Here is a 14,222-nt window from a genome sequence, read left to right on the forward strand (position 1 = left end):
AAAAACTTATAACCTTAAAGGTATCTGAGTCATTAATGAGCAATATTATCTACCATCCTATCATCAATATGTTTTTTAATGCTTACATGCATGCTTCATTAACTAAGTGGAGCAAGCTGTATTTATTTTCCTTTTGGCATTTGCAAATATTATCTCTGACATCCAAGAAAAGCAAGGCATTAGGATCAGTTAAGACGTCTGAAATGTGCTTTTACAGCTGTGGGTTGTGAGTAATCCAACACTGCTCTTGAAATCACCATCGTCAGTTATTGGAAATTACTTTAAAATTGTGCATGAATAAGGTAAAGCAGTCGAGTTGGGGCAGTGAATTCTGTGTATTGGTGGAGTCACTCCATTCTTAAGTGTTTTGACAACCTGCCAAACTCAGTGCCTGTATCTCCAAGCCGACCATAAGCACATATATTCCGTACAGACCAGTAGCTTCGTAAGTTTGTTCACACACGGACCATGAGCTCGCACACGTACTCAAGACAGCCCTGCCTGAGAAAGTGTGAGGTGTCTCCGCCAAGTACTGATGACTCCTGGGTCAGTACTGGCGTTAATGGCTCACAGCTGGCCTGACTCCTGTGTTTTTTTGTTTTTTTTTTGTCTCCCCCTCTTTCTCCATGACGTCAATGCATCAGCGCGCAAACTGCATTACAACTGCACAGTCTGTGCTGTTGAACTCAGACCATCGTGCTTTTTTTCTCCTGATGCCTTTGTTTCTCTACAGTAGAATTCTCAATTTTCTTCTGTTGCAAGCTGGTTCTGAGAACTAATTCCTACATCTTATTTTTTTCAGATAGGTTCAACATTAGAAACCAATTTAAAAAATCCTCTAGAAGATTGTATGGGGAATGTGCATCTCTGTAAGACCCTACAAGACCCTCAGTGCTCTATAGCTCATAAGATATTTGGATCCTTCAAGCTCTGGCCCGGTCCATAATGCTGGAATTTAGTTTTAATTTCATAATGAAGTATCTGATGGCTGCAGGTCCTGATTTCACTAACATTTCTCCTCCAAATACCTTCTCAATATCATAAATATCAGTTTCTCATTTCAATATTCGTAACTTTGTTCTTCAGAAATATTGCAGATAATGGAGGACAGAAGAATTTTAATTTCTTCCATTGAAATTTGCACTTTTATTGGACCTGGTAGAAGAGGTGCACCTTTGTGCCCCTGAATTAATGTAGTTGGGTTGAGTTTGCTTCTATCCTTCAGATGAGTCTTGCAGATCATTTTCTTCCCATGAAGTCATCTGATTTTAATCTGTTTTAAATGGAAATTGTGTGACTGCAAAATTGAGCAGTATAGTCCAGCGGTTAGATATTTGAAATAGATTATAAATTGTGCTTATTTAGACTACATGAACAGCAGTTTAAAGAGTGACTTGTGATAACTATGAATGGAATGATAAACACTTGTTTCAGCTTGGGTATTACTACTTAAATATGATTATTTTTGCAGTCTATCTTTCTCTGGAAAAAAGCGCTCTGTACTTTGAGTGCAAAATGCATGTCATACATTATTGTGATTGGGTTCCATTTGCAAAATTAAAACCATATCCAAGTAACAATGTTGAAGAGAAGTAACAGAAATTGAAGGCCTCCATTTTCTTGTCTGAATCAGATTTTTTGTAGTCTTCACAATATCCATGCCTGAATAGAGAATAGTCTGACATGCAAGTTTATTGGAGCTGTTAATCCCTATTGTTTAACATGAGCCTTGGCTTATGTTGTTTATGTTTACTGTCATGTGAGGTTGTAAAAATCATCAACCATAATTATGTGGAAGCACTGCAACCCATTTTTTTTTATTTTTTTTATTGGCACTGTAAATGGCCAGTTTTGCGTATGCAAACCAAAGCAACTGGAAACAAATCTGGTTTATTTGTTCTTCAACAGAAAAAAAAATACATCTTTGCAGATTAGTCCAAGACTTAAGTCCATGTAGCTTGAAAGGGGGAGGAGGTTGGGGAAGTACAGTTTTTTAAATTTATGTTTATGATACAGGGGTCAGTGGACTGAGCTGGGAGAGCTCGTGGGAACTACTGCAACGTCCTCCCCGACCCATCCCCCCCCCCCCCGCTCCGCTCCCACCAAATTGAAATCAGCAGTGTGCTGGGACATCTGTAGTGCAACCGCTTAGGCCGTGGGTTTACCAGTCCTTAGAGGCAGATAATAAAAGCTTTGTATGTATTTCGTTTTTGTTTGTTTGTTTCTTTGTTTTTTGGTAACAAAGGGCTCTGTTTGGTCGTACCAAAGACTTCCTCTTTATTATTTTTCCTGTGAACAGGACACAGTTTAATTTATAGAAATGGTGCGATTGTCTCTCCCTCTATGGCTGGGCGGTATACCATAAAAAAACTGCATAACGGTATTCATTTACGGACCGGTTTGGACTTTTACTATACCTTCATATCGGTATTTTAAAGTTTTCTATGCCAAATTGAATAATTTACTGATTACCTTGTCATTCAGTCAAAGCATTCAGCTACCAATAAACTTGATCGCGTTTCCGTATCCCACAACTTGCTGTGCCGGCTCCTTGAGACTGAGCTGTCTGACACGAGACGCATCTGATCAAAAATGCCGATAGTGTTTGTGTAACGCAGATCTGTGCAGATATGCACTGCTCCACCAATGGGATCAACTGGATCTTGCAGATCTGCACAGAACTGCACAAATCTGCACAACAAGAACGCGACCACCTTTCTTCACAAACCCTGCAGAAATCGATGTAATTGGATCACTGTTATTTTTATATTATTTCAGTTTTTTTTTTTTAAACATAGAATTGCCAGTCATTTAAGTAACAACTTAATTATTGTGCATCGTAGATTACATCAATTATTTAAAAAACTACATAATGTAAATTATTTAATAAAGCATTGACAATGCTAAAGTGTTGATCTAGAATTCTATATCTATGGTTTTGACAATAGTGTTCACGGCTTCATTGTGTGATGAAAGTTGACATTCGCCTCCACTAACAACGGGGCAGCAGTAGTCTTCATTCAGCTTAACACGTCCCTCTTGATTTCTGCATAATCTTTTGTCTCGCAGCCACAGCTCACCTCCCGTAGCAGCTTCTCAGAGCTGTGCTGGGCTGTGCGATTCTGCGCAGATTTCTGTGGGCGGGGCTTAGTGGTGTCACGCTAGAAACACTCCAAGAACACGCATCTGTGAATCTCTGCGCAGAGCTGCGCTTCTCAGCGCGACCCTTGTTTTGGAATGAATGCTGCCTCAGCCAAATATCGAAAGTAAATTCCATGTGCATTGCGTGTTGACATAAACAAACGTGATCAATGCACAATGAATGAAGACGAGATGGAGGAGAGTAGTGCGGGTGAAACTTCACAGCAAAGTGGCCCCAGTGAATCTGTCCTGAAGAAAGGTGCGTCGTTGATTGTGTGGACATGATTTGTTTTCAAGAAAACTGATACACAACAGGGAAACGTAATTCAGTGTCAGCTGTCCTATTATGTTTGCTTTATGAACAGTATAAAATGCCTGTTAAAAAATACCGTTATCACAGTATTTTTCAAATTTTGGACGGTATATCTCCCAGCCCTACCTCCCTCCCCCTCCTCCTCCAGAAACTAACCTGGGAAGCCAAACTGCAATATATTTACATTTCTACCTGGACTGATCATGGGTTCATAAACCTCTGTAATCTTCGTTAAAATGCCATTCCTACATAGTAACAATGTTAATCTGCAAAAGCAGTGCAAGTGATATAATTTAGTATATCCTTCACCGATTTGTACAGTTATGCAGTATGCAGTTAAAAACACTGCAAAAATAGTAAGATTTGTGTAGTTAAATGGCTTCATCCTCAGATTTGAGAATAGCAAAAAAAAACACAACAACAAAGCAACTTCACTAGGGCTTAAACTAAACCAATACTTCGACCCACCAATCAATCTCAAAATCCAGACCATCTCTTTATAGATAAAAGGCCAGAGAGTGATGACAGTAGATTTTTCATGTCAAATAGGGTCTGAGTGGGTTCTTGTTTTGATGTCTCTTCCCCTTGAGCATAAACAGTGCTGTCTGTTTTTGCAAAATGCAATCACATTATGCTCACAATACATGCAGCCAGGTCCTGCAAGTAATAGTTCAATATATCTAGGTGTCACATGTCTACAGTGCAAAAATAATAAGGTTTGTGTAGTGTAAATGGCTTCATACTCAGATTTGAGAATAAATTCTTTATGGCTTGAATTAAACCCATAATTCAACATACCAATCAATCGCAGAATCATTATGGAATGGCATCTTTCTATTAGGTAGATGCAAAAAGCCTCCATCAAGTGACTTTAAAATGTGGTGTTCGTTAGCGAGTTGAAGTTTTGACGTAATCTGGATTTAGCTAATTCTAACCTTATTCTTTTCCTCTTCCTTCTTTTGCCAGACAAATTGGCTTCAGTTAGATATAAGGTAGCAAAGGATGGGTTTTATGATGCGGTGCTGAAGACAATGAAACTGTTTCCGCTTTTGGAGGGAGAAAAACAAACACATCTGTTATTACTATCTTTGCAAAAGATTGTTGTTAAGTTTAGATGCATGTAATCAAGTGAAGTACACACCATGAAAAACAAATTCACAAAGGACCTTATTGTAGGACAGTGTGTTCTGTTGCCTAGGACAGTTTGCCATCAGCTTTATACACTTCCATTCGTCCCTCCGCTCACATCCTTGTACCATTCTTTACAGATTCTGACCAGCTGTTTTTGTTTTGTTTTGTTTTTCTTCCAAAAATCCAAAACCATTTACACTGAAAGGTTGGAAATATATTAAGTCTATTTAAAACCTTTTAAATAGAAACCTTTTTCAGAAAACCTTTAATGACCTTTGTCATGAGCCAATAAATAAATAATAAAGTGACAGTCACCACTTATTAATTTATATATTATGCTTCTATTATGTACAACAATCTTGAGTAACATGCATGATAATAATTTTGTTTGTCATATACAGATGGGTGGCTATTACAGATTGAGCTAATTAGGTAGTATTTATGTTTTATAATAGATGTAGCAATAAGCCATAATAGGAATAAAAAGCTGTGGTGATAAATATATTTTGGGGGGGGGGGGGAACGGGACTCTTTCCACTGCAGTTACAGTTGGTGTCTTCTTGTTTTACTGTAAGGTGTATTGTGGGGCCCTCTCTGGGATTCCCCAACTCAGCTGAAAGGAGCCATGCAGCGCTCGCCACAGCCATCTGTTTTATGTAACAATTGGCTACATGACGCAGCTGGCCCTTCTCTGACACACATGGCTCAGTGACTCCAATTTATGAGGAGATACAGGTTTAGCAATATGAAAGGGTGGTCAGCAATATGCAAGGGGTTGGGAAAGGGTATTACAAGAGATAACAACATGATGTCATTGTTTTTTTTTTTTTTTAAACCTTTTCCAAGGGAAAAAGCTTGGTAAGAACAACAATGGGTTTGTTTAAGTCTCTTTACATTTTATATTAACTTAACACTGTCCATAAATTTATATTCCACATACAGTCCAAGTAATCGCTGTTTTTATTTATGCAATGTTAAAAACTGTGGTAGCGTCTGAAAAGAGCCTTGTGTTTTTTCTTGGCTATTGAGTTTCACCGTATCCATTGTTTTGTTTTCAGTTGTCACCTTGTATGCCACTCTGGGAGGACAAGCTATTGCACATGGCTTAAATGAAACCCAAGTCACCCATATCATCACCAGTAAAGACCTCCTGCAAAGTAGACTGAAGGTAAGGATGGCTGATCTTACAACATCAAAGATCCTATGTGACCTCCAGGAACTATATTGTTATTTTATGAAACTTTGCTTCAATGTTTTGTTAAAAAAAAAAAAAAAAGAATACACCTTATACTTCAACTAAGAGATTAAAAACCACTGAAAGGATGACCCAGTGGAAGATGGCAAGATTAAATCAAGATGTCTGCCAGAGCAGGGCAAAAGATGAAGCAATGTTGGGAGAATGATGTCGGGAACGGCCAACCAGTGGTGGATCAACAAAGGCTAAAGATGATGCCGACTCTTAATGCATGTAACTCTTTTTTTTTTTTTTATTATTGATGGAGTATTTTAATTTATTAAAGCAATATGATGGGTGGTAAGATAAAGAAATTAACTGAAATTAGCAGTATGTTAAGGAGTTCTTTAGTTCAGGAAATGGAAGTGGTAATGTTATGACAGCTGAAGCTTCCTAAAAGGGCTTTATTAAAGATGGCCAGCCCCCGTAATTAGGAAGCACATTCCTTTCTGAGATGTCTGTTAATCTGATAGCCTTTGCATAAGGGACTCCATTCCACTGGAGTCTGATTGCTTCCTTCCTAAAAGAGAATTCCCACACAAAATGTCACAGCAGTCCAATTATCATATCCCAAGACTTCATCTCCCAGTGCTGAGCAAAGGCATACTAGACAGCTAATGCACATTTTGGATCAGACAATTCCCTCGAGTCCTCCTCCAAACTAAGGTTTCATTTCATATGTCAAGCGCTTTCACTGCAGAAGACGACGCAGTACATGTTGAGAGACGAATGCTGGCTGCCGGATGCCAAAAGTTCAGAAATTTCATTGAGAAGTAAAATGCAAATCCTCCGGCGTGTTGCCCAACCACGCGTATGAAGTTAGTCCTTGTAGCAAAGTGTTTATACCCCTGTTGATCACATCAATGTATCCCTCCCCAGATCGAGAAGGTCTAAACTTTTGACTCTTGTTTTTTGCACGTCTAGCTAGTAAATATGAATCATCCAGCCCCCCGTAAGACATTTTTAACACACAGACGGCAAGGTGAACTCCAATGTCATCTTGACTCTTAACCTCTTGTGTACTACCCTGAAACACTGTTTTCATACTGAAGAATTATATTTTTCTCAGTTTTGATTGTTTTTTTTCTTTCTATTATTTGCAGGCAATTCTGCTACAGGTCCCGAGACTTGAGCACATCATTATTGTTGATGATAAACCAGCTGCAAAAGCTGATTACCCCAGAGGCATACTGGTTCACAGTTTGGCAGCAGTGCAAACGTTGGGGGCCAAAGCAGAGAATAGTAAGGACATTTTTGTTTTAATTAAAATATATAAAATAACCTTTGCAGTGATTAACATAATTGTCAGATTACAGACAAAGAATCCCATTTACAGTATTGACATATGGCCAAATTGTCATTTAGAGATATCTCAAAAAACAATTCAGGATATCTTAAATGCAATTTGAGATCTTGAATTGTATTTGAGAGACTTCAAATTGCATTTGAGAACTCAAATTAACTCTATTTGAAGATATCTCAAATAAAATGACTTAATGTGAAAATGCTGTATGTTTTGTATGGACTAACTGTCTGTTAAGATATCTGCAATAGAATGGGAAGTCAATTTGAGATATCTTGAATTGAATCTAGATATCTTGAAATGCATTGAGATCGCATTTAAAGCTCCAATTTGAGATCTTGAAATGGAGGGTTAATCGAGATCTCATTGAATTTGAGATATTGAATTTAATCTCCAATTGACTTGTACTATTTCAGATATCTTAAAATAGACGGGAAGTCCATACAAAACATACAGCATTTTCACAGGAAGTCATTTTATTTGAGATCTCAAATTTAAATTACATTTGAGATATCTTGAAATGGATTTAGTTTGAGATATCTGCAGTTCAGTTTAAGATATCTTAAATTGTGTTTTGAGATATCTCTAAATGACAATTTGGTTTACCATTGGAAACAAGGGTTTGGTTTGGTGAAAACTGCAGTGCTGCAATGAAACGACTGTCCAATATTATTGTGTGCTTTAGATTTTAATCCTTTTTATATTACTCTGAAGAATCCATTTGCAGTCTCTGGGTTTTGGAAGTCTTCGGGCTGTTTATTAGGTCATGTGAAGGAGGAAGACGCAGGCTGATCAAACACATCTGTAACTGATTAGGAGTTGAAAGGGAGGACCAAAGAACACTTTTGCAGCCGAGCTGTGTTGGTTAAGGGCTGCACTATCAGGTTGCAAATCCGCCTGAGCTGGTATTATTAAACGAGGTTTACAAACATTGTAGTACGCATTCACATGACTTGTGCCCTTGCAGTGTTTCTCAAGTTAATTTGGACCGGGAAATGTAATATGTGGTTTTATATTGTAAATTGTTTTCTTTTTTTATTCCCCCACCCCCTCCATATACACATACACAGACCTAAAAACGACTTACTTGGAAATAGTGGGTTATTTTCCAGGACAATATAGTTAATTTCCAGATTACTACACTGGAATTACACAATTTCAGCTTGTTGTGCTGTGGGTTTGTATTCATACACAAACGGCTGAAAGAATCCTTGTACTTGGTAATTATGTATAATGTGTATTTGTACTCCGCTTGATAATTTTTAAGGCAGCTGACCATTAAACACGGAGTTCCAGGAGGTGAGGGTGGATGGATTGGCAGCTAGGGAGAAGCTGATGAGACACTATTATTTAAATGCTAATACCCAGAGGTTGGACATCTAACTTGGGCTGAGGGCCAGGGAACAGAAACGAGTTGACCGTTTTACCACCTCTTCTAAATCTATTGCTGATAATGAATAAATAACTTCATGACAAATTTAAGACTCTGCTTAGACAGATTCATTAAGATTGGAACCAAACTGATGTTTAATGCTGTCCATTTGCAGTATTTGAAGTATGGTCCAGTGAAAGGGCATGTAAGTGTTTATAGGGAAGGAAAGTCAATGGAACTATACACACACAGCCTTTAAACAGTTGAAGGTATGAAGATCAGATCTGGCATTTTATTTAGAAGAGACATTACTGGAAAATACCTACTGTTCTACCTTGTTATTTTGAGCAATTGTGATGTAAAACTTTGTATTTATTTATTTTTTTCTTCCCTTTTTTAAATTGCAGTGTCCAAGCCACACAACCAGCCCATACCCTCAGATATTGCTGTCATCATGTACACCAGTGGATCCACAGGGATACCAAAGGGGGTGATGATCTCCCATAGCAACCTTATTGCCGGGATCACGGGAATGGCTGAACGAATCCCCAACCTTGGGTATGTTTATATTCTCTCACTAGACGCAAAGACATGTGTTTGTTATACGCATCACTGGCTTCTTGAAAAGCAGGCACTACATATTCCTAGAAATCTCCTCTGGGGGTCTTGCATCCGTGGGTTTCTTAATCATTTCAATTTCACAAAGATTTTTTTTTTTTTTTCTTTAAACCTATGTATGCAGCTGAGGGTATCAAAATTAAAGCCATTTACGAGTAGACGAAAAACAAAACCACAAAACGTTGGAACTTTTCCTGAAAATCAGTCTGGATGTAGGTTTTGTTGTCTAGCTTTTTTGTGCCATTATGAATTCTGTTTCATTTCCAGTGAGCATGACACATACATTGGATACTTGCCACTGGCCCATGTCTTGGAACTGAGTGCTGAACTGGTCTGTGTCTCGCATGGATGCCGTATTGGATATTCCTCCCCCCAGACCTTAGCAGATCAGGTACAACTGCCTTTACAATCATTGAATGGCAACATTGACCTAATGACACCAAGTGCATAATGTAGTGATTCCCAGATATAGACTTTTGTATGTACTCTTCTGTAGGCAGGGGTGGGGTCAATTCCAGTCCCAAAATTCCCTTTTGTTTTGCTTTTAATATACTAGGCTCTGCAGGAATTGAATTGAATAAGGAATTGTAAATGGAATTGGAATGGAAAACCTGGAATTGACCCCAGCCATGTCCGTAGATGTGAAAGCTGTACAGTTTTAGTGTAATAATAAAATCAGAAGTTTACCAGATCAAGGACTACCACAAACAGATAATAAATTGTTGGAAAAGACAACCTTTGCCAGTTGTTTTAAAACAGACTAATTTAAAGTGATGTACTGTAGATATTTCAGATTTTTTTGCCTTTTTATGTGACCGAGAAAATATGCTTGGGAAAGGCTACACAATTATGGGTAAATATATTATGGATTCAATTGTCTGCAATCCATCTCCCTTTTTCTTGTCATGTACAAAAGACATAAAGAAAAAAAAAAAAGAAAAAGCTTCAATTTCAGCCTATTGCTTCAGGATCATGCTGTTTCCATCACTAATTCATGTATTTTATCATTGCTTTTAAAATGCAGTCTACGAAAATCAAGAAAGGAAGCAAAGGTGATACGAGCATACTGAAACCCACGCTGATGGCAGCAGTACCAGTAAGTTCTATGTTGCATTTGATGCAGGTGTTAATCTTTTCCTTTTAGATTTGTTATTGGAATTTATTTATTTATTTTATTATTTCTCCCTATATGTATGCAGACATTGTCGCTACAATCAGTCCCCTCCTTCCATAGTGGGAATTCGGAGGTCTAGTGCACATGTCTTCCAGTTCCCCAATGAGAATGTTATTCAGGCTCCGCAATGAGCTCTGCAAAGCTCAGATGTGATATAACGTGAGAAGACTGTGTGGGTTTTTTAAATGCCTGTGAGTTGCATGCTATCTTGATATGCACTTTCCCTACTGCAATACATATAATTAGACCCAGTTAAGGGCTGTTTAAGCAAGATGATTCCTGTTGTATTGTTGTAGTTTGAATGTGAACTGTGAAACAAAACAACAACAAAAAGTCAATTTGTTTTCTTATAATGAACCAATGTTCCCCATAGTGAAGCTAATCAATTACAGGATCCCTAAAGCATAAACAAATAAAAATGCTTTTGGATTATTCTGGTTTACCCTGGCATGTTAATGACATTAAGCTATAATGTACTTACACAGTGGAAGCAGGAATACAGTTGCAGCTTCATGGTAAATGTTTTGAGAGAAAGTGGATAGTCAGATTTTCCATGAGCTGAGTTCTTCCCCTGAAGCTATGGTTTGTGCTTTATGATGTTTTTTTTTTTAATCTGGTTTTGTAATCGATATGATCTGAACTTGCTTTAGTAAATAAATTGCTTTTCTAAATAAATCCATGGCAATTTAGTGTCCTACTAGTGTAATAAACTTTCATTATCTGATATACATGGTCTTTTAAGATTTCATGCGTTTCATTATTTTTGGTTTGGTTTGATGGATGCATGTGGTGAAAGGAATTTGTTATTTGGTACTGATCTTTTTTTTTTCTGGGAACACAATGATTCTAAGGGGGGGGGGAAATCATGTATTTTTTGCTGTGAAGACACTGTCCCTCAACTTGTTTTATCTTGTATTATCTTTAATGTAACGTTGGTGGTTTTTATGAAGTGCCAAGACTAGAATGTGAAATTTTGTTAATTCTTCACATGCAACAAATAGTCCATTATCTGCCCAGTCAGCTGCTCAGTGAATCATTCTCAGCAGCTCTGATGCTAATCCCACAATTTCTTATTTGAAAAACCTTCCGTAATCACCAAGCATTACAGAATGCTGGATGTAATGTAAAGATGTTTAGTTTTGTTGCATGAAGAATAGAGAAGAGATCAGCAGCTGGATCTTTTTCTAGATACAATATGGTAGGAAATTTAATTTTTGAACCCTTTTATTCTCCGCTGCTCTTCAGTAGGGATTGGTGAGATGTAGCTGGTAATATGCTGCTGTTTTTTTTCTTCCCCTCCCTGTAATCTAGGAAATAATGGACCGCATCTACAAAAATGTAATGAGAAAAGTGGAGGAGATGAACAGAGTACAGAGAACCCTTTTCGTACTCGCCTACAATTATAAAATGGAGCAGATTTCAAAAGGCTACAGCACACCACTCTGTGACAGGTAGAGGAAGTATATGATGTATATGAGCTCTAAATGCCTATAACAAATCTCAAAGCCTGACCATGTATTTTAGAAAATTAAATCAAACTAATAGGATGAAAAATTGATGTTTATGTAGTTTTATCCACCAAACCCGTTCATGTGGTGTGTCTTTGTGTTTCAGTTTTGTCTTCCGAAAGGTGAGGTCTTTGTTAGGAGGGAAGACCCGTGTCCTTCTCTCTGGGGGAGCCCCGCTGTCAGCAGCCACACAGCGCTTTATGAATATCTGCTTCTGCTGCCCAGTGGGACAGGGCTATGGGCTCACAGAAACGTGTGGAGCAGGCACAATCAGTGAGAGTGAGTTCTGTGTGCGATAATGGAGCATACATAAAATAAAATATAATGTTAATGTGTGTTTTGAAGCATCTTCGGAGATAGTTTTCTTGGTTTAGCTGAACAAACCCAGATTAACTAAAAAAAAAAAAAAAAAAAGATCTTGTAGGCATATTATTCAAGATGTAAATATTCAGCTTTATTTTTTTATTCCACACATTTTCAACATTACATTTATACAAAGCGTACATAATTGAAACTCTTCAATATTGAGGTTAGGTGCATGTCACTGTGCATACTTGTTTTGTTTTTTGTTTTTAACCTATTTCACAAATTGAAAATTAAGAAGAAAAAACATTGTACAATATCTCAATTCTCACAAAGTTACAGTAAAATTCCACTGTTATCTCCAAGGAATGGTAAATTAGTGGAAGATTTGTGTGTCCTAAAGGAAAAGGCATAGTGAATTACATTTTGGCTCCGTTTCTTAGGGACCATGCCAGCTGACTTTTGTGGGCCTATATATATATATATAATTAATTTCTTTATAGTGGGGGACTACAGCACAGGACGTGTCGGAGCTCCATTGATATGTTCGGAGATCACACTGAAGAACTGGGAAGAAGGTAAGCCTGTATTGGAAACCATCACTGTAAAGTTAATCTCATGGTTTTATTTTCTCCTCATCAGTTTTCATTCCTTTAACAAATATGCTGTCAGGTTTTATTATAATTCCCTAATTAGCTAGAGTCTACATTCAGTCAGGTTTAATGGCCATTTTTGTTGGAGGAGATTGAGAGTTCACCTTCAGTATCATCAATCCTAAACCACTACCTTTTTACAGCATCAATATGGTTTTCTGGGCCAATTGGAGTAGTTGTTTCGGAGAGGAGATGTAAAAAAAACGGTCCCAGTTTGAAATCGGGTTTCAAATGAGAAATGGCTAACTGGAAAATGATTTTCAAAATCCTTACAAGATCTCACTGATAAACAAGACCATTTAATGTAATTTTGTTAATAAAATAACTGTCCAAAAAGTGAAAGTGATGACTAAACTACAAATATCAATATTTTATTTCAATTTGTTTATTGGTTTTGCAACAGAAGCCACAAGGCATCTACAAAACATATGCATGTAGACAGTAAGATCAAATTAACATTGCATCACATACATATTATATTGAACAGAAGGACAAGGAGACGGACACAAGAATAGAAGACCGAGAATAAGAAAGATAAAGAAAGTAGGAAAGTAAAGAAAAGTCATATGTGACAAATAAAGGTACAATAATTGAGACAGTGGATTTGAGCTGCAATCTGTCAAAATAAGTTAAAAAGGGTTGCCAAGCAGTGTAAAACCTTTGGAACCAAGAAGTGTAAACCTGATCTCCAGGTGAAAAAAAATCTTCACATCTCTTACCCAGTGAGTGAAAGTGGGTGGGGTACACTGCTTTCAGTGGAACAAAATTAGACGTCTTGCCAGCAAAGTGCAGAAGGCCAATGTGTCTAACTGTGTATTGGGCAGGGTTGCATGACTGGGAACCACACCAAAGACTGCTACTATGCTCCTATAGCATTTTCAAAGTTGCCAATGAAGGAGACTCTAGAGACAGTATGGAGGTGTATACTTGGCGTATTATACCTTTACGATTTGGAGTTAATTAAAAAAAAAAAAAAAGTAAATATCAATATTTTGTATGTAAACGCATTAGTAGCCATAGCAGCAACCTTGTTTTATTTAATATTATACAGGAACAGTTATTTTCTTAGTAGACTGTTCAAATACCACGTTAAATCAATTTGGGGCCGTATTCATTGTGAAGTTGCTATAGTAACTTCTTTGCCATTGTGGTTTTGCAATATAAACAGACTTCTAATCAATAATATAAAATAAAAACATCTCTGCAGGCCTTCTAATACAAATCTGCAGCTCAAAACGACTGTCCAATTATATAAATATATAACAGTTGTTTGAATTAGTTTTCCAATTTTTCTCTCAGTGGTATCAAAAAGCATCATTAGAAACAAATGCTTTGTGATTTTATAGATCCAAGATGTGTTTAGGCAAGTGCAATTTCTTAGCATGTGAAAATTTATCCCCCACGCCCACAGTATAATCATATATATCATGGGGAGTCCAAGAACCCAGATTATTAAAGCCGTAATAGAAGAT

General features: G+C 37.3%; 1 protein-coding gene across 1 annotated transcript in view; it reads left to right on the forward strand.

The window, feature by feature from the left end:
- Nucleotides 1–14,222, forward strand: part of acsl3a (acyl-CoA synthetase long chain family member 3a) — a 34,940-nt gene that overhangs the window by 13,006 nt on the left and 7,712 nt on the right. The window contains exons 4-11 of the mRNA XM_066709312.1: nucleotides 5,644–5,753; nucleotides 6,923–7,061; nucleotides 8,902–9,052; nucleotides 9,380–9,503; nucleotides 10,137–10,208; nucleotides 11,598–11,737; nucleotides 11,901–12,073; nucleotides 12,601–12,675. Of these exons, the coding sequence (XP_066565409.1) occupies nucleotides 5,644–5,753; nucleotides 6,923–7,061; nucleotides 8,902–9,052; nucleotides 9,380–9,503; nucleotides 10,137–10,208; nucleotides 11,598–11,737; nucleotides 11,901–12,073; nucleotides 12,601–12,675 (984 nt within the window). The remainder of the gene's footprint in view (nucleotides 1–5,643; nucleotides 5,754–6,922; nucleotides 7,062–8,901; nucleotides 9,053–9,379; nucleotides 9,504–10,136; nucleotides 10,209–11,597; nucleotides 11,738–11,900; nucleotides 12,074–12,600; nucleotides 12,676–14,222) is intronic.

This window comes from Amia ocellicauda, chromosome 7, assembly GCF_036373705.1.
Source record: "Amia ocellicauda isolate fAmiCal2 chromosome 7, fAmiCal2.hap1, whole genome shotgun sequence".
NCBI classification, from domain to species: domain Eukaryota; kingdom Metazoa; phylum Chordata; class Actinopteri; order Amiiformes; family Amiidae; genus Amia; species Amia ocellicauda.